The 25,369-nt window shown below is 46.5% G+C and overlaps 1 protein-coding gene across 4 annotated transcripts in view; it reads left to right on the forward strand.

Annotated features, from left to right (window-relative positions):
• Window positions 1–25,369, forward strand: part of NRP2 (neuropilin 2) — a 115,378-nt gene that overhangs the window by 44,765 nt on the left and 45,244 nt on the right. For all 4 annotated transcript variants that reach the window (XM_081260940.1, XM_081260943.1, XM_081260941.1 and 1 more), the window contains exons 7-11: window positions 1,320–1,475; window positions 13,632–13,776; window positions 16,470–16,819; window positions 18,529–18,673; window positions 22,498–22,614. In XM_081260940.1, coding sequence (XP_081117066.1) covers window positions 1,320–1,475; window positions 13,632–13,776; window positions 16,470–16,819; window positions 18,529–18,673; window positions 22,498–22,614 — 913 coding nt within the window. The remainder of the gene's footprint in view (window positions 1–1,319; window positions 1,476–13,631; window positions 13,777–16,469; window positions 16,820–18,528; window positions 18,674–22,497; window positions 22,615–25,369) is intronic.

Genomic DNA, 25,369 nt, shown 5'->3' on the forward strand with positions numbered 1-25,369 from the left:
TTTTATGACATACACAGACAGCCTTGTGACCCACTGACAAGCCTGTCCTAACTCTGATGCGACACGGTGACCTCTGCTCTAAGAAGGACACTGCAGAGCAGACAGCAGGAAAGGGAGAAAGACCACTTGGAAACTCCAGGGAGCCCACAGAGGTTCTGACAGCACAACCCAAAGGCCATTTGTCACTGTCTCTCCTTTCTTCCTCTCCAAAAATCCTTTCATCTTGCAAAGCTTCTAGAAAGTTTCCCTTTGTAATTGGCAGTATTCCTGCCCATTGATTGTACTCCTTATTTTTGGTCCTTATTCACATACTTCTCTTATTGCTCTCCACCTGTTATTCATACACATGGACAGCACCACATACTTCCTTTGAATGTTTCATATTGCCATGCACATATTAAGAAGCCAGTGATGCTTGTGGAATTTTTACCAGTGTGCACAAGCTACATTTTGATCACATGGAGACTGCCACTAAGAAAGAACATGGCTGGCGAAGAAAGAACATCTAGCAATTTCCAAATGGGTTTGGCCTCGTGAGAGCAGAGGAACCTCCAAATGTTTACCATCCTCTTTGTAGAGCAAAAGGTCAGGTCTTGGTGCATAAGCCTAATTGCTTGGGCAGACTCTGCCTGCCCTTTGACCTTTTGGTGACCTGAGCAACTAAGGACACAATGGAGCAAAGGAGTATGGGGAGGAGAGACAGCTATGAGCTGTGACTTTTGCAACCAGGGTATTTTGCAGTCCAAGAAAATTGGATTGAATTGGACTGGACTGGAGTAGAGTGGATTTAGCCATTCATTTCTTTTTTTGTTTTGTTTTGTTTTTTGTTGTTTTTTTAGTTGTAGATGGACACAATGCCTTTATTTTTTAAAAAAATTTATTTTTATGTGGTGCTGAGGATTGAACCCAGTGCCTCATACATGTTAGGCAAGTGCTCTACCGCTGAGCCACAACCCCAGCCTCTCATTTCTTCTTTAAAATAGCATCTGCTTTCACAGTCCAAGGCAGACCATAGTTAAATAAGGAGGGGGTTATAATTCTAGATGTTCAATGGATAGGAGAAACTAAATACCATCCATTCGGACATGCAAAAAAAAAAAAAGGAAAGAGAAAGAAAAAAATCAAGCTACATTTTCAAAGTGTCAAGTAAGTTGGGTTTAATTATGTAGTGGAAATTGATACTAATTACAAAATCTGTCTTGTGAATCATGCAGCCAGCTTGTGAGTCAAGTATAATATCTGTGTCCTTTGCAGAAAAAATCCAGGTGCTACCCCCGTTGTGAGTGGTGGTCCCCTGACTCTTCTTCCTTTCTTCCCAGGTGGACCTGCGTTTTCTAACGGTTCTCACGGCCATTGCAACACAGGGAGCAATTTCCAGGGAAACCCAGAATGGCTACTATGTCAAATCCTACAAGCTAGAGGTCAGCACTAATGGGGAAGACTGGATGGTATACCGGCATGGCAAAAACCACAAGGTAAATCCAGTTTCCTACCTTGAGGGCACGCTGGAAGGGTGCAGGAGGGATGGGGCAAGAGGAGCTTCGAGTTGATCCCACACAGGGAGGCAGCCTTGTTTAGTGGAGCTCAAATAATTGATGGAGACAAGGAACACGCTGGCCCTGAAAAATCTTCTTTCTTATGCTAAAGTGATTGGAAAACACCATTTCTCCGACAGCCTGGCTGCTGTTGCATTTTGCACAACAGAGAGAGAGAGAGAGAGAGAGAGAGAGAGAGAGAGAGAGAGAGAGAGAGAGAGAGAGAGAAAGCGAGAGCTCTTGCAGAGTGTACTCTGACTGCAAATGAAGGAGAAAATGCATTCCCCAGCCAGGTCTCCCCACACAGGATTCATTGAGCATTTATGGCCCGAGTCCCTTCCACATGCTGGGTTAACAATCACAAAACCACACGAAACTGCAGTTCAGGAGTTACTGAGGTCTGGAAATGAAAGGGCACAAATCCTGAGAGGGGATCACAATGTCCCAGAGAAGAAAGAGGACAATAAATAATGAGGAGAAATACAGTTTGTCAGGAATGGGATCTGAACTGGCCATCATGCTTCGCAGTGAGGCATTGAATCCTCCCGGCTGGTACCTTCAGTGGACATGTGGTCCCTGGGGGCCGTGTGGGGCTTTTGTTGTCCACAGGGATGAGAGTGTTTCCTGAGACACGTGACATTCTGGGTCTGCAGCTGGCGATGTGTAGTCATACAGCACACTTAGCATATGGAGGGCTTATTGGAAATAGTGGAATGTCACCTGGGTGGGGACAGGGAGTATGTGTCGGGAGAACAGGCTGCTGACCTGCAGACCATGGCTGACTCTCAGGTCGGCAAGTCAAGTGCCATGTCCTGAAATACCCAGAGGCTGCTCATCCTTTCCGGGAAGGTAATCCAGAGACAGGGAGGGGGTTCCTGCTCTTTAGTACTACAGTTCCACCAGGCCTTGGTCTGATGGGATGTGGATTATCAAAAGAAAGCACTGTGGCCAAAGAGCTTTTCCAGAAGGGACTCTCCTCAGCCCTGTCATTGTCCCAAGGAAGTTTGCTGTACAAACTACTGGTACAAGTGAAAGCCTTGTACCCAGAAAACCCTGAACATTATATAATGTTGGCAGTGCCACTTGGGAAATGCAAGTTTTTAAAGGAGTAGATTAAAAAAAATTAAAATCGCCATAGTAACATGGCACTATTCACGGGAAAATCTGTTTCTAGATATACCCAGGTATCACTCACACACATGTGCATACACTCCCCATTGCCCCAGTAAGGAAAGTGAGGTACTTAGCGATGAAAAGACATTCCCACTGTGACCTGTGAGCAGGTCTGGTTTCCGGTTGACTTGGCTTCAGGAGGAGTTACCACACAACAGTTGGGAATGGCAAGCTAAATCGGCATTGGGTGCTGGGAGCTCTGGGCTGAGTCCACATACTGAGTCCACCCACTCCTTTTCCACTCATGCCCTTTCTCTCTTCATCTGCCTTTTCAATAAGAAACATGGAACTCAGAAGCTCAGCTAGCAAGCAAGGGCCAGCAGCTGGGTAGGGGTGGGTCCTGGGGAAGAAGAATGGGCTCACCTGACTGTCTCCCTGTCCAGGCTCAATGACTAAGCAGCCCTGGCCAGAGGGATACTGTAGCATAAGCTGATTTTAAAAGCACACAGATGGACCGGGATGCTATTTAAAACACCATTTGTAGGAAATCTTCTTTTGGAAATACCTTAGCACTGCACATTTTGATAGAATGCTGTCCTCCCTGGCTTTATCCCTGGTACTCATTCTGCAGGGAAGATATTCCTGAGAATTGAATTTAGCTTTCTGCTCTTCAGAATCGTCCTCCTCAACTTTCGTATTGAATGCATTCTCTTTTGCCTGCTCTGCCCACTCTTGGCTAAATTTCTCTCCCCAGGAGCCAACAAGAAGCAGGGTTTTTGTTTTTGTTTTAGAGAATCAGTCTTGCCCAAATAAAGGGAGCTGGGACAGAGGAAAAGCCCTTTCTCTCCCCATTAGAAATCCATCCTCCTGGTACTCAGGCAGGAAAATGGAAAGCTGGCCAAGTAGGCATTGCCCTGCTCCCCAAGCTCCCCCACTACACTACTCGTGTGGTAGGCAGCCAGCAGGCCTTCCCCATCCTACCCTGCAAGGGTGTTCTCTGCTGCCCCTTCATTAGTGGGTGTCCCCCAGATATCTGTTTAATGTGCAGATTCTGTACCGCTCGTGGTGCGTCCGTGTGGCTCTCCAGCCTGTTGGGGTTGAAATAGTTGAGTAAACTGTGCCAAATAGATTTGTCAAGTCTGCCACAGTTTGATTTGATGCCATGAGGGGGAGGCGGGGTGAGTAGGGGACCTGGAGGCAGTGTGGGGAGGTTTCCTCCACGCTGGTACTACCACTGAGTTTCTCTTTGTGGCCTCTAGATGCTGGGCACATTGCCAAGCTAACTGGTGCTAAGTGGTGGGCTTGAAAGTGAAATTCAGACAGCAGGACCTAAGGAAAAAGCAGAGCAGGGAGGAAGGCAGCAGGCTGCTCAGCTCTGGGGTGAAGGAAACTGTTGGCAATTGCCTTCCCAGCACACAGATAGGGAAGAGGGGATTGGGACATTTGGGGCAGAAATTTGGAAACTAGATTTTTAATTCCCTTGTCACTGTCAACACCAATGTGGCATATCAAAGACCAGGGAATTGGGGGAATCAGAGAAAAACAAGATTAGCGAGCACTCAAGGTGACAGGGGATGACCGTGCTATTTCCTTGCAAAATATGATTTGCAATTTGGACCCAAGCTGGGCAAGGCAAGGTCTGAGCCTACAGGGAAATGACTTTCTTCTTGCTGCTAGGTAGTGAGGAAGACTAAGGAATTCTTTCCCAGCATCCCCTGCCAGTGAGCAGGCTCTTCTTGATTTCTCTCTATCCAATAGGTATTCTTGAAGTTGCCAATAAGCGAGTCAACTTGGTTTTGGGTGACTATGAGCATCCTCCTGGCAAAACACAGCTTGGTTATGCAGGCCACATGCACAGCACATTCCTAAATCTTTATCCAGTTCCACATGGAACCTATGATTTTCACATAGGGCGGGCCCTCCTTATGCATATTTATGGTGTAACCACAAGGCAGAGAGCTCAGCCGCCTGATGGAACCCATATCCAACCCACGTGCTCCCTTAGATTATACAAATTGCTTCACATACATTTCTTGAGAAACCACAGCAGAAACTACTGCTTTTGGTTTTACCAACTATATGACTAACATCCCAGACGCAGACAGTGTAGTCAATCTAGTAATGGAAGTTTGTGTATATGTATGTGATTGTAGTCACAGTTAAATACCGAGAGGGGCACAGGGAGAATAACAGCAGAGCTCAAAGGCATGAGGCCTTGGTCAAGGTCCTGCCCTCCTCTAAGATTCCCACCCCCATGACTCTGCTTCAGAGGGTGAATCTGTGCCTGAGGAGTGGAGCCATAATTGGTGTCAGAACAATGGGACAGAGGTCACTGCCCTTACATGTCTAAGCAAAAGCCCTTGTCTTCAATTTTCTCTTATTTTGGTAGATGTGAGCCTCTCCCTTGTTGACATAGTTCTGGTTACTTTGCTCTTAGTCATGGTGTTGCTGGTCTAGTCTCACCTATTTGAAAGTTGGGGACAAAAGAGAAATTCTGTAACACACTGATGACCAGATTGGGGACAGAAGGATGAAGACAGGGATAAGGTAAAGGTTAGGGCCTCCAGTGTTCAGAATTACCCCATGATAAAGTGGCAGGAATGCATTAAGCACATCATATTGACATAACAACCTCCAAGAGGCTCAGGCATCCTTCAGGCACTGACTTATTTACTTCCAAATTTCACAGCGTTCCACCTATTGAATTGAAGCTCTCAGAGACTGAGACTCGCCCTAGAGACAGGGGAATCATGGAGTTCCCGTGAAAGGCTTTAATTTGCAGACAGGTGATCTCTCTGCCCAGGCCTTGCTTCTCATCTTGTACCTGGAGGGGAATTGGCTTCCTAGCTGTTCAGTCTAAGGGCTGAAAGGCGTGCATGTTCCTGGAGAGATGGGGTTTTGTGGAGGTCTAAAGGAAAGTCATGATTGCACAGCCTGGCTTAGAACACAAGGCTCAGCATTTTGGAGTTTGGGCTCCATCACAGAATCAGGAGAATGGAGAGTTGAAATCAAGTTGCTTTTTGTTTGATTTGGCCACATCCCACCAAAACAAATAATCACCCCAGCTTCAAACATTCTCTGTCCAATATTTATTTTCTAAATGACAACAAATCATTTTTTTTTAAATCAGAGACTTGGAAGGAGAGAGTAGTATCAGAAGACCAGACCCCCAATTCAGTTGGCGAAGAGTTAGAAGCACATGGCGTCTATTTTCAGATCTTCTCAGATAATGTACTGTGTGACCTTGGAGATCTCTCTTCCCAGTTCCATGCCTCAGTGTTTCCATCCACTCAAATGGAATGGTGCCACAGACACGGTTGGCAGGGCACCTGGAGATCTGTAGATGGGAGGCTATCTACAGATAGAGTCAATGTATTAGACCCACACAGCCCTTCTGGAGCAGAAGCAAGTTGTCAATTTAAAAAGCAAAAGGGCCCCATGGGATATTTATCTGCCTCTTTTAAAATCACAGGCCTGGAAGGGACCATGATAAGTCATCCAGACCTCTCCCTGCATCTAATGGTCCTGCACTTGAGCTGCCCCAGATAAATGTCATCCCTCCTAGCCTCATTCTTTTGGTAGGGATGTAATTTTCCTCCAATTAATAATTTGAGGGTTTGTTTGTTTATACCTCCTGGTGGATGTCTTACTTGCTCTTAGACCTGTGATAATCACTTTGTGGTATAAAGATGAGGACAATGTCCCAAACCACGAGGTAGTAAAGAACATGAACCTTTAGAAGTCAGGGTGGGGCTGCTTCGTGTCTACACTATGGTTATGTGTGCTCTGAAGAGGGGCGATGTCCTTTCCAAGTTCAAGTCCCTCAGTTTATCTGCCCCCCTCCATTATAACTGAGATGAATCCAGTGCCCTAGGTAATTAAATTTGTCCCTTATCCATTTGCCACTGGATGAGCTCAGACCTTTAGCCTCTGCACTTATGAAGCTCAAGGGAAAATTTCATTATACATGTGCTCGAACCTTTTCTCTATCAGGCTCCCGTGGCTGGCTGCACCCAAGTCCCATGGGTGCTGAACTGTCTCCAGGAGCTGAGGCCAGCATCCCTGGCGCTGACAGTCGTGATGCTGAATTCCCCATGCACCCAGGTCGAGATTGTACACAGGGGCTGCTGGGAAAGAATTCATAAAGGGGGTGTGCAGGGGGGCTGTGATTTTGCTTGGACTGAGAACATGCTTTCCTTGACCAACCCCTGAGAAGCACTGGAGTAAGAGCCTCATCTAGTCATTGTCACATTCTTTGCTGTCACCATTCTCTTCTGGGTGGTTTGCTGAGACTCTACCTGGGAAGAAGCTTGATGGTGGCCAAGACACTCCACAACTTCATTCCCTGTGATGGTGGCTCCCTGTGCCCACTCGGGAGTTAGAGTCACCTTCTTAGAAAATAAATCTCCCAATATCAATGTCAGGAGCTTTTCAGGTATGGAGGATCCATCCCACCCAGCTAGAATGTCTGGGTTTCTCCATCTCTCCTGGATGACGTTGGTCATTCCCTTCCAGCTCACTCATCATTTGACAGGGCTCTCTTCCCCAGCCCATCTCTTCTCCAGCCCCAGTCCCTGAGCTGCTCTTCTCTCCTGTCCTCCCTGATGTTTCCCTGTCTCAAATCCTGAAACCCTAATCCTGTTAGTAGGCTGTGTTCCAGGGCTCAGTGTCTCCATGGGGGTAACATAATCCTGCATTAAATCTAGCGGTCCCACAAGGCACACACAGATGGGGATGCTTGCATCCCACCCACCTCCACCCACCCCCAGGAAGAAACCGCCCCGCTCCTCTGTCTCCTCTGTCACAGCAGGAAAACTGCCTGATGACAAAAACAGCCCTAAAGTAAATAGAGAGGACAGCGGAGGTCATCGTAGTCATAAATGAGCATTTGGTTGTTAGGGAGCATCTTTGCCCTGCCCCCATCCCGACCCTCCCGTAGACTAACTCATATGTATATATCATGTATACACACACACACACACACACACACACACACACACACCCCTTCTGATTCTGTGTCTGGCTGAATTCCCATATCCACTAGAATGGAGGCAGCTTTAAAAAAAAATTTTATAGTCTTTAAGGGGGAGTTTTCAGAGAGAAATGTCAAGACCATGATTTACAAACAGGGCAGAGTGGGAGAGCCCATTACCTTAACATCATTTTTCCCCAGTGCAATGGCTCCCTACTCCCACCTTGCCTGTTAGGTGCAACAAATTAATTAAATAGGATGGCATTCATTGATTAACAATTTATTTTTATGTGTAGACCCATGGCTGGTTTTAGAGGAAATTTGAGGGAGGGTGGGGGAGGGGAGGACAGACTCTAGGTCTTGGCATCGGGATGAGTTGGTGCAATTGTTTCTGAGACTCATGTTCAGAACATGTCAGTGGTTTCCCCAGTCTCTGCCCACCGTTCCCGCCACCCTTCTTTTCTGCCTGCTTTGTTCTCCTCCTCCTTGAATGTCTGTGCCAAGTAGATTGAAAAAGAGAACTTTGGATGCAATGAAACATTTATTAGTGGAGAGAAATATTTATCTTTAAAAAATGCCGAAGAACATCTCATGCACAATTTCTACCTCAGGGCTCCTGCATTGTGTTGTCTTTGAAAAATTTTCCTGCTTTCTTTGCAGTCCCTGGGGCTGGAGGAATTCAGATATTTACAGCAAGATTGAGGTGAACAGTAGATAACACCGTAGTAGTAGTAGTGAAGGGACAAGGCATGTGCACATGGAATTCCAAAACCCAACTCAGATTGGATGCAGGAGACGTAAGGAGGGACTGCTTCTGTCCACTAAAGGCACCATTTCACTTAGGAAGGTTAAATAGGCAGGTTAATGCCGGAGTCTTCATGGGGCCTCTGCTCCAAGGAGCTCAGAGAATTTGCCAGAATCTTCTCATTGGCCTCTGAGGCAAGATTGATGACATGTAGCATCTTTACTTTGCAGGGTACCTGGATGCTACCAGCAAAGATGAAGAGTATATAGGAAAGGGAATTAGGTGAGGCAGAAAAGCCCCCTGCCTAGAACCTCAGGAGGCAGCAGGACACAGTGTGCACTGTTCTCAGCAGGGCCAAAGTCTGTGTGTGCTGTTCACACAAGATTTAAGGAAGGGGTCAGCAGAAGAGGGGTCGCTATGACTAAAAGTGGGTGAGAAACAGGGAAGAGATAACCTTAAAAAAACATCAGTGGTGCTTTCTAGCTAGATATTTCTTATTTTATATATAAGAAAAAAATGTTTTTATTGTACACTGTTTTAAATAGTCCATGTAGTTCCTGGCTGGTGGATGCATAGGCCCAGTCAGCACATGCTGATTGTCTTTCCTAGGGGGTGTAGATAACAACCCAACTAGGATGTTGGAGAGCAGCCGATTTACTTGGCAGATACCCCCCTCCCCCAGAGGTGCAAATCAGAAAATCCATGAAATGCTGCTGGTTTTCAGATTCTGTCTTACTGAAAATAAAACAAAGGTCTCAAGAATCAATTGGAAAATGTTGGATTATGTTCAGAATTCAGTGAGGCACCAAATGGATTATCCAGAACACTTTGTGCCCTGAATTGTTTTTTCAACTTGGTTTGCAGAGATGCACTTAAAGAAATCTTTATGCCCAACATAACTTCTTCTTTTTAGCAAATACACCCACATGCATATTGAATAATTACAACATAATTAATCCTATTCCCAGAAAGCTAGGGTCACTTTGAACATACTCCTGATTGTCCAACAACCAGAGTAGTATTTTTCTTTAAAATGAATAAAAATGTGTATACTCTCTGACTTCCAGCTTTTAAAACAGATGTTTAAATTTGATCATTGTTTTTGATATATGCCTGTCTAGAGATAATATATATATGGATGCTCTGGGTATAATATATAGAGATCCACTGATTTTTCTCAGCATTCTGAACATGTCACTGCAAAGTGATGACCTAAAAATTTGGAGCCTCAAGATGGGACTTGGGAATCAATGGCTTTCAGAACCTGAACTCTTCCAGTTGGCCAAGAACCCATTTGTTGGGTGTTGTGCAGGCAGTCAAGCCAGCTGAAAGTGATGGTAAACTATAGTGTTCATCTACGGGCCTATTATCAACATTTTCCTACAGGAGAAACCAAGGTATCTAAGGTTTATTGATTTTCCTGTAGTGATTCAGTGAGTCGGCAGAGAATAGGAAATAAAACCAATTTCCTGGCATCATTTCCCATGCACACAACCCCTTACCTTGCAATGCCTAGACTGGAAGCCAAGAATCCATCTCAGGGAATTTGATCAGAAAACATATGAAGGGTGATTCTAAAACCACAGAAGCATTGAGAAAGTCATAAAGATGTATAATATATGATAGCATTTATCAGCTATAAATAGGGGCGCTACAGGGAGAAAAATAGAGACCTTGTAAATCCATTGGGTCAGGAGAAATAGAAACTGCTTAATATTTCATTAAAAATGGATTTTCATAAATTGCACTTGGATATCTTTGGGCAAAAGACAGTAGGTAAGGCCTAAGGTATTGTTATTCATTACTCTTGGTTATTAATAATTTGAACTGTTATTGAACCAACACATCAACAAGGTGTATTCTCTCTGTGAATGGGGAACTCACCACTGGTTGTGGGCATTATTTGAAGTGTAGTAAAAAAAAATCCACTGCACTTGTCCACAAAATCTCTTTAACTATAAGGGACAATTAATGCCTTTTCACAAAGAGGATACCTTTGGAGGAGTTCATGAAAACTCTTGTGAAGAAACGCTTAGAATTTAGCAGCCAGAAAGAACCTGACAAATCAATGCATGCAATCCCCCCATTTAGTAAAGAAGGAAATTGGGGGCCCCCAAGGAAGTAGAGATATTTGCCTACCTTCTGAGCTAATTAGTAACAGAACTTGGCTCCTTCTCTTGATTCAGCAGTGGGTCTTGTTTTATTTTGTCCACTTCACCACACTCAGAGTGAGAGATGTGTAGAAATTTTAAGGAAGATGGTAGGTGCTGAGGATATAGCTCAGTGGTAGAGTGCCTGCTGAGCATGCATGAGGCCCTGGGTTCAAACCCCAGTACTGTTGGGGCAGTGGGGATGATGCTCCTTCAGCAAAGAACCTGGAGCATAGGGAACATATACAAGCACAAAGTCAAGAACAAACAAGAGACCAGTAAGGAACCAGACTCACAAACATGAAGGATAATTTGAAGCCAAGTTGAAAAGAATCTTCATGTGATTCCAGGGGTGGGAGATGAGGGAGCAAAAGAACAGCAGAATAAAGTTCCATGTAAGCCACAGGCAGACGAACTAGAGATCAACCGTATGCTTGCCTCCTTCCTGACTGATGCCACTGTGGGTGGAGATTGAGGGGATTCACCCAAAACCTGGGCCCCATGCATCCATGAGAAGATCAGCTCCTCCCCAGCAGGTGTACCCCCATGTTCACATGCAACCCCACTGGCACCCACACCACTTTCCCAAAGATGCTCCAGCTACCCAGTAATTCCCTTACAAAGGGAGAAAAGGAAGGGTTTCTTGGTGTTGTCTGCCAAAGCTGAGGAATGAAGGGGTCAGATCAGATAAAACTGGATATTAAAAACACACAAGACATGCTGTGTTTCTAAACCGTACCAGCATGGTGTGTATGCTGTGGATTGGTGGCTGTGTGCAAGTTCAAATCCACTCAGCTCTCCAAGGATATATTCACGTGGCAAATAAAGCTATTTCCTCCCCATGAACTCCTTAGAATCTCCTGCTGGAAGCCTCATGCCCATCACCATCACCGTCCACAGGGAGCATCCAGAGCCCCCCCCCCCCCGCCCCCCGCTGCTCACAGCACCCGTCTGAAATCAGCAAAGAGCTGCATTTGCTTCTTTCTTGCCAAAGCAAAGCAAAACAAACAAAAGCCTCTGTCTCATGCTGAATTCTGGGAGAACTGATTCATCTCTTTTCCTTGGAATCCGTTCCTCCATCCTTTTCCTCAAAGCCGGGAACCCTTTGTCAGCATAAAGCCAGCAAGAAACAAGAATATGGCAAGGCCAGGACTTTCCTTGGTGCTGGTGCTCCTCTTGTTTTGGGTCCCTCTCTGAGATTAGGGTTGCAGAGGGTCCAGGACCTCTCCCCTCTAGCCTTCTCCCAGGTATACGGCTCCACCCCTTTTCTCTATTTCCTTGGCTCTTCTACCTTCTTCTCTCTCCTCCTAATCCTCAATCACTGTACAGGAAGCAGCAAAATTGAACCTGGGTAAGAGGAACGATCACCAGTTCTTCCTCTGTGCTCCCTGATGTCGTCAAGACAGCAGAAGGGGGAACAGACAGCCTTAGGATCCAGAGTGCGAGGACTCCCCCCTCCCCCCAGGGAGCAGAGGGAGCAGCGAGCTCCGTGGGCTGAGTGGGAACCCCTCAGATTTGGTGGACTTAGCACCAAGAACTATAGTTTAAACAGAAGTAGGCTGATGCCCTTCTTTATTTTTCTGGAATAAGCCACTTCCTTTCATTTGGTTGCAAATATGCCATCGTGGTGTATTATTAAGTACAAGCTTGCAAATGGTGCGGTTCACAGGACATGGAGAAGAAAGGACTATGTTGGTAACTGCCTGTAAATGTCTGTGCCTTCCTTTGCTGTCACTCTAAGCCGTTCTATGATGGGATTATAAACTCACGCTGGGGCCACATCACTGGACAGCGATTTTACTTCCATTCAGCCCATGATTGGGGACCTTAAAGGCTCCATGACTCCTAGCTACCAGCATGAATACTGCACATTTATTTAAAGACATAAAAGTCAACCTAAGAAAAAGCTTAAAAGCTTTGGATTCAGACAAGCATCTCTGAGCCTAGGTTTCCTCATCAGTAAAGTGGAGATTATAATACTTTGCTTCCTGGAGTGTTACAGACACAACTATGTTTACACAGTGCCTGGCTCAAAAGCATTCAAATATACTAGTTTCCCATTCCTCTGTCCCAGCCCTGTTGGTACCCCAAATTCCTAGCATGTCCTGGTCATCATAAGCTGACATATCTAGTTCCCCTGCACAGGAGAAGGTGCTTCTTGAGGCAGAGTTGGCCATAAGCAAATTTACAGGGTCCCTGGGTTATTACAGTTGTGACAGTCATGATTTAGAAATGATGTTTGGTTAGCTGGTTTTTCCCTTCCCCCTTATTCAGGGAAACCAAGAGAAACTCACATATACTTGCTCCAGTTACTTTTTTTTTTTTAAATGGAGAGCACAAAAAAAGCATAAGGTCCATATGGCAGTTATTGATTTGGGCCATCTGGTAAGCCAGGACTTGCGTCTACCATGTTGGATCAGAAACTACTCCAAAAAGCCTTTCCTCCCATAAGAGACGTATTGGTCAGCTGGGGACAGGGATGGATTTCATGACAGGGTAGGGACTAGAGTAAGAGGAAGTGGAGCAGGACTCTGAGGGACCACCTGCAACCATGACCTACAACAAAGACCAGAGAGATGCAAGAAAGTATTGACTAACCCAGGGACCTTGGCAGTAGACTGGGCCCCCTCACCCACTCTCTCACTCATGGAGTGGGAAAGTGTCTAAGTAACCATCAAAAAAAAAATGTGAAACACTTTATAATTACAAAATTCTCTGCAAATATTCCTGTAAGCCTACACCAGGAGGAAGAGGGATTGTCAAATCCAAGCTGGAGAGTGATTTTAATAGATACTCTAATTTTTCCTTTCTTAGCTTCTGAAGTATTTTCTTTGACAAGTTCCTTCCTCTGCTTGCTTTCAGCCCAGAGACAAAATTTCCCTTCCCTCTGAATGTTTTTGTGAAGACTATTTATTGTTTTCCAAGTTGGAGCAGTGTGAGAAATTAATTTTTTTCATGGTGTTGTAAAATAAACCCACATCAAGAAACCTCATGGTTACTTTAGACTTGAGGGAAATAAAATTCAACAGAACTTTTCAACCCACTTCAAAGCCTGTTCGGGTGGCTACATTACCAACCAGGATCTCAGGAACTTACTTTCGTGTCTTCTGTTGCAGGTATTCCAAGCCAATAATGATGCCACCGAGGTCGTTTTGAACAAACTCCACATGCCGCTGTTAACGAGGTTCATCCGGATCCGTCCACAGACCTGGCACTCGGGCATCGCGCTCCGACTGGAGCTCTTCGGTTGTCGGGTCACAGGTGAGGTGGGGACTGCATCACTGACCAATCCTGGGTTCTGCTCCCTGTTTCAGAAACTGTATGATTGTACCACAAGACTGTCCTGGAGGCTTGGTTTGAGGACTCAAGTCCTATAAGCCTTCATCTTTTTATTCATTCACTCATCCAATATATTTTTCTTAAGCATCTACTAGCTAAAACTCATGGAAAGTTAACTAGGAGCCAGGTTTAATTCTCATCTAAAATAGATTATCTTTTATCATCCTTATAACGATTTTGTGAGGTAGATGTTACTATTTTGCTTTATAGATAAGGAAACCAATAGGTAAAGAGCTTGATCACTCAACCAGTAAATGGCAGAGCCAGGGTTTGACTCTGGGCAATTTGAATCCAAAGACTCTGCTCTTAAATAGTTCTCTGTGTGGCCTCAAGCCGGGGCCAAGAGCTATACAGACCCAGTTCTGTGTGTCTATTATGGATGAGTTAGGCAGATATTAATAAGCAAGCAAACCTAAGAATAGATGTAAAATTAAAACTAGGATAAACTATGTTTCCCAAATTATGTTTAGAAATATGGGCTCATGGGATTTGACCCAGCCCAGGGGGCCTAGGAGGACTTCCTTCAGGAGTTGATGATCGAGGTCAGAGGGCAGAAGGCAGACAGGCATTACCTGGTGCAGAAGGGAGGGTAGGTATACCTGGCAGTGGTCAGAGGTTGCTCAGTGGCACTGTTGGTGAGAAAGGGGGTGGGGGGTGGAATGGAAGGTATAAGTGAAGGAAAAACTTAGCTCACATGGGCTAAAACCCAAGCAGTGCAGATTGGAAAAGGCCAGAGTGGTATCTGGATGTCTTTGGGAAGTTGATACAGTGGTCTGGGTAAAACACAATGATGTCTAGAGCAGCGCCAGCCATCTAGCGCCAGGCCAATCCCCTTGTCTTATGGACTCCCCCCAAAGCAGGCAAGCTGCCTCTTTGACCTGGAAGGGTCTTCAGTGTACATCCACCCACCTGCCTGCCCCCAGGTCATTCCAGCTCTGACAGGGAGTGTTCCAGGGTGTGGCCTGTGTGGGCATTCTGGTTTAAACTCCTTGCATTAGTACAGCCTCTGTATCATTCCTGTCCCTTCCTTGTACATTATCTTACCCACTCTTCCTAACAGCCCTATGAGGTGAGTGGGGCAGGTGCTGATGTAGAAACCAAGGCTCAAAGAAACAAACAGCTTGACCCAAACCACCCAACGACAGGTGGTTCCTGTACCCACATTTTCTCAATACAAATTCTCTGTTCTTAACACCTTTTTTTTTTTTTAAAGAGAGAGTGAGAGAGGAGAGAGAGTGAGAGAGAAAGAGAGAGAATTTTTAATATTTATTTTTTAGTTCTCGGCGGACACAACATCTTCGTTGGTATGTGGTCCTGAGGATCGAACCCGGGCCGCACGCATGCGAGGCGAGCGCGCTACCGCTTGAGCCACATCCCCAGCCCCTGTTCTTAACACCTTTACAGAAAGATCTAGCTTCCCTCTCCTGGAAGCTGTTCACCCTGATCCTGCACAGAAAGCTGTTTTCTGATCCTTTGTGTTGGTGTTCCAGGCCAGCAAAGGCTAATTAGCAAGGATTTAGTGAAGATTCACTTTCTGGAAGATTGAAAAGAAAGAACCAGTGAATTTGGAAAAGGGAGGCAACTTGAAGGATCTTTTCCTCTTTAATCTACTCAGTTTTCATAAGTTTAATATACATTTGCTGTTGCCCTGCCCAACACCACGATTCATATATTTTGCACTCACTCATTCACTCCACAAAGGCTGTGTGTGAGGCCACACCCTGGGTACTGCAGCTAGAGAAGTGAGGAAAACAAATGAGGTCTCTAGCATCATGGAGCTTTAGGGTTAGTAGACAGGATAGAAAAAAATGCAGGTATGTGTCATTATAAGCAAAGATGTATATGGGGGGAAGAACAGGATGTTCTGAGAAGGAACAAGACTTAATTTACATGCATTCAAAGATTGGGGATGGCCTTTCTGAGAATGTGACACTCACGCATTGGGGTGAGTAAAGGGTACCTAGTGAAGACTGAGGGGAAGGGCTCTGAGGTGGTAGGAACAGCCTCAGGCAGTAGAGAGCTTCCATACACATGTGGAAGTAAAGATCTGATACTGACCCCAGGAATGTTTCCATCTAGTCAGCAAAATGGTCATCTAAGAAAGAAGAAGTCAATGTTTTGCTAAGCTCCCCTGTGCTCATGGTGCTTGAGAGAGTCAGAAGGGACCAGTGGCTTGGAAAGGATGCACAGTCATGCACTCTGAGAGGCCTTGGCCAAAGCCATAAATACAAACAGCTACCAGCCATCAGATACTTGAATATGCCAGGCACTGTCCTCGGGGCTGCTACATAGTGATGAACAGAATCCTCGCAACAACCCCCAAGAAATAGGTGTGACTCTCACCTCCCCTTTCAAAATGGGGAAACTGAGGCAACAGAACAATTTAAAAATTATCCAAGGACGTCAGTTAGTAGGTAGCAGAGTGAGCACAAATCCAGGCAGTCTGGCTCCAAGTTCAGGCTTTGAATCACTGTGCTATAGGACCTCAGAATGCAGAGAAATCAGTGCTGACCCAAACAAAGTATTTGCGTGGGCTTCTTTTGCAGCTCCCTACTAATAGGGGGATGGTCTTCAGTTTGTGCGGGTCAGCCATGACCTCCATTTTCTCTCCACAGATGCCCCTTGTTCCAACATGCTGGGGATGCTCTCAGGCCTCATCGCAGACTCCCAAATCTCCGCCTCCTCCACCCGCGAGTACCTCTGGAGCCCCAGCGCTGCCCGCCTGGTCAGCAGCCGCTCAGGCTGGTTCCCTCGAATCCCTCAGGCACAGCCAGGTGAGGAGTGGCTTCAGGTGGACCTGGGAGCACCCAAGACAGTGAAAGGCATCATCATCCAGGGAGCCCGTGGAGGAGACAGCATCACAGCAGTGGAAGCCAGGGCATTTGTGCGCAAGTTCAAAGTCTCCTACAGCCTAAACGGCAAGGACTGGGAATACATCCAAGACCCCAGAACCCAGCAGCCAAAGGTAGGCCATCCTGGGAGGATTCTGTAGCATTCCCCAAATAGGGAGGCTAAGTGGGGTGCAAGGAGTTGGGGGTGCTGATTTCTCATCCAACAGCCATCATCAAACCTCTGCCATCCAATAACGCAAATATTGAGAGATTACTTTGTGCCAGTCATAGTGCGTATTACCTTATTTAGATTCTCTTAACCCCACAGACTCTCTACAAGGACGATCCTTCCATTGCTCCCATTTTAGAGACGATGAAACCGAGGCTTTATCTCCTAACCAGGGTCACACAGTTTACCTGTGTCCAAGCCCACGATTCAGAAACTATAAGCCTGACTCACATCCAAACACCTAACCCTACTCACGCTACCTGTTTATAAAGTTTAACACCCTTCACACCCTCTGTCAGATGGAGTTTCCTTGAAATTGGCCAGACACCTCAAGAGGATGTGGTTGCTGGAAGCCAAACTATAGAAACTAGGGATTTACTTCCAAAAATAACTGTTTTTTTTTTTTTTAAACATTGCTGCACTCCTTTGTATTTTCCTAGTTTTAACTGCTTAGATCTTTCCTGCCCCTCATAAGGAAGAACAGAGAGAAATTTACTCCAGGCCAGAAGTTCAGGCCAGATAGCCCACCCACTGCCATCAGAGAGGCGAAGGCCGGGAGAGAACATCTTGCCTCTGTCCTTCTTCAGATTCATCTCTTGCTCTGATCCTCCCTTCTACGTTATCCTCATTTTCCTCAGAAGAGCAGGGCCCCTAAAAAAGAAAGTCATATTACATGTCTCTGGTCAGCTTCCTTTTTGAAGAAAATGTTTCCATTCCGAATGTCAAGGCCAGGCCTGGTTTGGAGGTTTTGCAATGCTGGTATCAGCTCCCGACTCACAATTTCAGAGGTTTGGAAAAACTCTGGGTTTGGTAACTGGAGACTTCAGTGGATGGAGAGGTTGAACCACAGGCTTCCCCAGGGACAGCTGACCCTGGCTTTTCTTGTAAAAGGAGGTGATCTGGGCCAGGGTCAGAGCCTGGCCTCCCTGAGATAGTGCCCCACTTTGGGAACTTTGGACCTCGAGCACCCTGCAGCAAGGGTGGTCAGGAACAGCACTCCTGGAGGTTACTCAGCTCCTCACCACCCCAACACCTGCCCTTCCCCTAGAGGAGGGACCCCAAGGTAGCTCTGGATTGGGGTCCCACCCAACCTCAACCAGGGCTGCCCACTTCCATCACTTTTCTCCATCAGGGTGCTAGGTGAGGTCTGTCTTGATAGAATTATCTCTGCTAAACAAAGGTTTGGGCAGTGTGTGACCGGAAGACATGGGAGTAGTCGTTTTGCCTTCAGGCTCTCAGTGAACTGCTGGTCAGCAGAGGCTTCCTAAGTCTAGACTTTCATGCGTTAGAGAAAAGGCTATCTTTTCGCTCTGACCAAGTTCAGCTTCAAACCCATTTGGAGCCTTATTCTTTCCCGAATCCTCAGTGTCCAGCCCAGGAAAATAGATGTCACTTGACAATTGCCACTTTTATCTGCTCCCCATTTTCTGTATTTATGGGTCCCTCATTTTCTCATAAATGAGGGAAGTACTTTGGTCTGAAAAATGAAGCTCCTGTAAGTCATAATGTCCCATGAACCAACCACGAACTGCCTTCTGGGTTGGTTGTGGTGGGGGAAAGGGTGAGCAGGGAGAGATCCCACACAAGAAGATCTGATGGCTTGTCTCCCTGCAGCTGTTTGAAGGGAACATGCACTACGACACCCCTGACATCCGAAGGTTCGACCCCGTTCCAGCACAGTATGTGAGGGTGTACCCAGAGAGGTGGTCTCCAGCGGGCATTGGCATGCGGCTGGAGGTGCTAGGCTGTGACTGGACAGGTAAGGCTGCTTTCCTCTGCGGTCTCACTTACATGGTTTTGTGACCCTGGTATCTCAGAATGCCTTGGAAGGGGTGGCGGGGGCAGCCACCCCTGGTAAAGCTCTACGAACTAGGAACCCTGCCACCCCATCCCCTGCCATGTGCTCAGACCACCTCTGGATTGGGATGGTTTTTTAAGGGATCATTTCAGTTCTCCAACCCGAGTCTCGCACAAACAAGTCATAACCACACACCTCCCACCCAAATTCAATTAGACCCTGGCTCTTCAGGCCAGAGGGCTGTGGCTGTTGATTTAGGGCAGAAAAAATACTCTCATGATAATAAAGTAATCGGTTTATGTCTGAATCTGGCCTCCAGATGTCAGTGGCTAAAAGACGGCATTTTCATTTCAGAGCCACATCTGTAAAAGGCATTTATTTGCTCAGAAGGGACCCTGTTGCAGGGCAGCCTATGGGAACTCTTCCCAGAGTGCAGCCTGAGTATTGTTCATTCCTGTCCCCGTCAGGTGGCACAGGCCCAGGGCAGTACTTCTGAATCTTCCTCTGAGGGTGAGGCCTGCTGAGCTCACCCACCCTTCCTTGTTTCCAAGGCAGGGCTCTACCCTTCTGAGTCAGACCCCACCTCCCCTGCAGGCACTGGCCCCCCTCCCTCTACAGAGCTGGCACTAGATCTCACACAGCGCTCACTCACTGTCTGCCACAATGAACTTGAAGGAGCCACCTGGGGCTCGGGACCCAACCCAGTGCAGGCAGGAGCAGCCAGCAGGCTGAGCTGTCCTGCCCCTCCCTACCAGGGCCCCAGGTATCCCCATTTTCCTGTCTGTGCCCTGCCTGTCACCAGCTCTCCCAGCAGGATGGCATGAAGGATTAATAAGGGCATGTCAGAGAAGTGCTTTTGGCTCCCAGGGAGAAAAGTGCTGCCTGTAGGCCCGCTACAAGGGCACTGAGGAGCCCCGTTGAGGCGTGCCCAAGTTAGCCTCTGTCACCTGGGAATTGCAGGGAACCCCAACAGATACATCCTGGTAGAAAGACACTCTCCCTTATGTAAGGACGAAGCCCAGGTTTCTGCAGCCTGCTCCACCTGCCGTCTCACAGGTGTTGAAAACCCCACCTCCAGCACAAGCCGGCTTCATTTACAGCCGCCTTAGAATCAGGAGTTAGTGCTGTGGAGGATCCAGGAGCTTCAGGCTAGTGGCTTCCAAATGTGTTTGAGCATGATCCTCAATTTAAAATAAATCTCTATCACAGCCTTCCTCACACACGAGCACGCACATCCATGTGCACACAGGAGTGATAGTGTATGGTTGAGTGCTTGCACTCCAGAGGTAGAGTGCCAATGTCGAGTCTTTCCGCTCTGCTGTCTCTGGCTGCATAGCTGTAGACAAGTGACTTAGTCTCTCAACCGGCAAACAGGGATACAATAGTCTATCTACACCCCTAGAATTGTTCTGAGGATTACAAAAAATCAAGCATATAAAGTGTTTAGATTGCTACCTGGCACCAAGCAAACCTTTCATAGGTAAATGTAACTGAAGCAGAAGGTTCCCAAAGCAGTGCTATCCTTACTAGGTGAGTGCACTCTGAAATTTTATAGCTCAGATTTTAAAAATGCTGGTCATGACCCATTAAATTCATTCTGTGATCTAATGAGGAGTGTGACCCATGGATTGAAAAATAAATCACAGAGCTAGACCAAGCCCCCTTTTACAAACAGGGAAACTGAGCCCCAGAGAGAGGAAGCCACTTGTCAGAGGTCACTCAGCTTCCTGGGGGGCCAGTCCTCTGTCCCTCTGAGCCTGTTCTCTCCCAGTCTGGCCCTGCTTTCTGGCCAGCTGGACAGTTGCTAATGACCTCCTCCCCTGATTGTCCTCCCAACCCCAACCTGCCCCAAATTGCACTAGTGATGGTTAGCAACAGGTTTCCCATTTCAAAGCCCTGCCTGGCCCTTGGAAGATCAGAGTTGAGGCGTATTACCCTGTGCTCAGCCTACTTCCCTTTGAAGTCTCTGACATCTGGCTTCAATTTGGGGGAACGCTGCCGTTTGATGGGCAGTTACCTTGGAGCGCCCAGTACAAACACCGTAGGCACGAAGACCGGTGCGATTTCTTCACTTTCATTCCACACAGTGCCCTCTCGTTGCCTGGCTGGCACCCAGTGCCCCTGGGTTTCAGTTTCTCTCCACCAGTCAGCTGACCCATTTTGCTACCTAACATTTTCAGAATCCGTTCTTGGGTCATGTGGCTTTTCCTCTTTTGTAGGCTTTTCCAATTTCCATCTGTTTCGGTAACTCACTCTTGGTTCATTTCTTTCTTTCTCCCCCAAAAGGATAACAGGAAAAAAAAAATAATGGGCTGGGTTGAGCTGCTGAAGCTAAATAATTTGACAGCGCTGCTTCACCTGTTAGTGTGTTTGTTTGTGTTCCAAATGTTTACTCCTGGCCTTGCCACCCACAGCTGGCTTTACAATTGAGTTTGAGATTCTATGACACAGTGACAAATTTGAACTTACAAATTAGGACACTTCGAGGTTATTTGCTATTTACTTTGAGCAAGAGGCAGACAAGGCAAAGGGACGTCTGAAAGGTTATGTGCGTAGTATTTAATAGCAGAAAGGTGGGAAGTCGACCGTGAAAAAAGCTATTCAGCGTATTTAGCAATTTCCTTCAGCTCCTGGCTTTATTAAATGGTATCCTGAAGGGTGCCTGACAAAGGCGCCTAATCACCTACAGTAGTGCAAAGGAGCATGTGTAGAAATGGGAGGAACGATTTATTGGCTTCTTCGGGGCACCTTGTTGGAGGGCAGCTGAGATGAAGATACCACCCCGAGACACTTGGGCTTGAGCACCAGTTTCCAAAACTCTTTCCACCCCACCCAGGGCCTGACTCATAGCTCCATTCATTCCCCAAATGGTTGCTGAATGAATAACTGGCATGAGCAAATAAACAAGCAAATGAACGGAGGAGTGAATCACCTAGAGCCCAGGTCAAAACCAACTGCCTGCAGCCAGGTCAGGCCTCGCCCCTTATTAGAGCATTTTAAATAAGTTGCCAACATTTACAAGCCTGGAGATTTTACATGGGGATTTTTGACTTCTTATGGGGTGGGGGCGACTTGGGGTTTGAGGGACTTGGCCACACTGGGTCACCTCCTCCCCAGGCTTCAATCTGCTGGAGCCAATCATGGAGTCACCTTTTCCGCCTGGCATGCAAGGTCCCCCTGGCCACCATCTCCACCACCACTTACTCTCTTGACATCCCCAGTCTGCTTCCCTCACTGACAGTGGCTGTTTGGATCCCAGGAACCCTTGAATTTGCCACACCCTGACCCAAGGGCACAGCCCAAATTACTTTCATCAAATAGAATCTGAGTTTCTTGAAGTCCATATTCTCATCCATCTGGTTTTGGGCAAACATGAACACAACATTGGATCACACTGCCCAAGGTGCCCAAGTGTTGGGTTTCTCTTATGGCTTTGGGGATAGTGCTCCTGATTACTCTGTTATAGATGGCCCCATAGGGTGTTTTGTAGAATTAGCTTTCTGGAAAGTTTCATCTGATGGAGAGGAGGCCTTTTGTACTGGCCTTGAGGCCTTGGTGTAGAGTCAAAGGCACAGCTGCTTCTGCAGCTCCAGATCATTCTCATTTGACTCAGGCCATGCTCCTGGCCCGTCAACAGCAAACACAGGTGACTTTAGTGGTTTTTGCACATGTGGGCATCTTCACTTTCATTCTCAAAAGCCCACACTTAGGAAAGAGTTTGGGGGCATCTTTGGGGCATTTCAGGGCAAACTGCTTTAACGTTCTCATCCTTTGTCTTTGCACAGACTCAAAGCCAACAGTAGAGACTCTAGGACCCACCATGAAGATCGAAGAGACCACCACCCCCTACCCCATTGATGAGGAGGCCACAGAGTGTGGGGAGAACTGCAGCTTTGAGGATGGTAAGGATCAGGGTGGGTGTCGTATTGCATCTGGGATGGACCTATCAAAGTTGGGCTGGTCTGTGACTGGGCAAGGACTTGGGGTGTCCTGGGTCAGAGATCCAGAGAGTCTTAGGGGAGGCGTTAGGGGGGTACAACTACTAAAAGGCTTCAAACAGTGAATCCAGAAGTATTCAGATATTGTAACCAGTAGGTGAGAAACCACTGGTCATCAGCTAAGATAACATGCCTCCAAGGAAAACCTCCTAGGAGAAATCTCATGGTTAAGCCCTTACTACTGTGTTTCTCCTATTAAAGGAAAGCCATTCCCAGCCTTAAAATTCATTAATCTGTGTCTCCGCAGTACAGTCAAGTGAAAACCTGACAGTCATCTGGTGATGTCTCTGGAGCATAGTAGTTGGGCTAATTCACCAGTTGACCATAACTTCATTGCATTTCCCTGTGTCTTTCACCCACTGCCGGATTAAGAAGGTGGTATAACAGGGATGGTTCTACAAGGTAGTGTATCACATCCTCCATGATGGAGTGCAGGCCAGAGGCAGGGGCAGAAGTGTGAAGAGGCATCTTGAACCAGTTGTTTAAAACTCAGAGACCCTTGTTTTGGGGTCATCTCTTCACAAGGGAAACCTGTATGCCTTTTATTTCATTTTCTAAGCAAATCCAAGTTAGACAAAATAGTAATTGGCTGAGCCCAAAAGTAAGTCACATTTTAAATCATACTGTAAAGGTCATCAAGTACTAGGACATTCCGAATAAATCACGTGTTTCGGGACACCTGGCATTTCTGGCTAGAATCTTGAGTTTGACAGCCTTGATTCACAGTAAATTACTGATCACCATTAAATGTTCATTAAACAAAACGAGGAGAGATTGGCAAAGAGACCCGAGGAAAAAACATAAAGACATAGGTAGATGGTGAAACACACACACAGCCATTTGATAGTATGAAGAACTGCACAGATCAGGGCGGTGGTGGGGGGGGGGGGGGGAGGATGGCTCCAAGAAAGGGCTACTAAGAAGAATGGGAGGAAAGCCAAAAATAAATGCTGAAGTTGTGTGACTGAAAAATGATAATTCAATACATATGCTTTAGGGAATGTGCTTTTGTATATCGTGTGGGTGGAGGACACTATTGGTCAGGGTTGGTTGAATACAGAATCCTGACATTTTAATGAACTTGTTTTTGTTTTATGAAGAGAAGAAGGAGACTTGGAGAATCTTCCAAGACATGTTTAAGACAGTTTGAGAGCCAAAAATGCAATGCATAGGGAGTTAATGTACGATATTAGATTCATAGAGTTAGCTTGATGGGGGCCCCAGGGTGGGGATTCTATCCAAATGACAATCCAAATTGAAAATGTAAGGGTTCTGCAGCAGATTTTCAGAAGTTTATTTTTAATATAATTTTACCGTTTATAGTGGTTTGTTTGATTTGAGGTTTCTTTGATGGTGCCTCCCTTCTCCTTTTTAGCAAGAGATCCTTTTGTGGAATTTGGTTCCTGAGATACAGTATGCATGTAAACATGAGAGACGAATTATGGTATATTGAATTACTCTATATTTTTCAATGGAAAAATAGACATTCAGAAATTGTTGCGAGAAGGGGATGGTGAGGGCTAAGGGCCGACTTTTCCAAGCCACAGGTTGATGCTTCTGTAATAGATTCCATGTGTTTCTTCTTGACTCAAGCTAACTTTGGCCAAGGGTGGGCAAACATTAAATATTCTCTCTTGGGAAGGGGAGGCACAAAAACAGAATCTACTGGTCATCTGCCTCCTGCTCCTGAGGTCAGCAGCACCCTGTCCCCCTAGACACAAGCCTCCTCAGTCCCGTGGTGAGCAATTTGTTTCTACCAGTTCTGTTTTTCCCTTTAGACTTCCTAACCTGCATTCTGAACCTTCCCCACAGAAATTCCTCTCTGGGAACCCTGGGAAGGGAAGTGAGAAGGCCAAAGACCCCACTTCCTCCCTGCTGCCAGCCTCAGCCAGCACTTTTCCATTGTCTCTGCAGCCACTGCTGGCACAGTTCCACATTTGGGTTCCCATTTCCTCTCTTCCCACCTCCACACAACCCTCACTTAATCATGTATTCGACACTAGCTCATATTAGATTTTTGGAGTTGGCTGGAACCCCAAAGAAACCCTCTTGGATCAGTCTTCAGGCTGAGGCAGATGAACCTCCCGAGCAGATGGGTCAGGCCATTTGTGAAATCAGTTCTTAGATTTCCACAAGGAAAGCATTCTCCACCTCCCCCTGGGATTCTAACCTTTGGGGACTTCACAATATAAAATGATTTCTTCTCCTGGTCACCACGGAGCCGGGTGGCCTGCTGGTCTGGCCCCTTCGTCTTGCTCCTAACTTGTTAATTTGCCCGCCTGGAGCTGCCAAACTGTCCTGGTCTTCTGAAATAAGAGATGCATCACCCAGAGGTGAAGGGTGGCAGACAAGCCCGCCTTGTTCCTGAGGCCTCTTTCTTTTTCTCTGGCCAAAACCTCCTAGGCATTCCAGCCTCTCTGGATGCTAACTGGCTGCCCCACCATCTCTGAGAACCAGGTTGGCAGGAGATGAGATGCTACATTTTGGGAGCCAGCCTTCCACTGAGGCACTGGGGAGACATTCTTCTCTGGCATTTAGGGAACAGCAATTTTCACATTTGTCTGCTCTCGAGGTAGACAGAAGAGGCCGATTAGAGCCTAAAGCCATTTGGTGGCCTCATTTATAATTGCTTACTATGGAAACCACTGGCAGACTTGGC

The sequence above is a fragment of the Spermophilus citellus genome (assembly GCF_964194105.1).
Source record: "Spermophilus citellus genome assembly, chromosome: 11".
Lineage (NCBI taxonomy): Eukaryota > Metazoa > Chordata > Mammalia > Rodentia > Sciuridae > Spermophilus > Spermophilus citellus.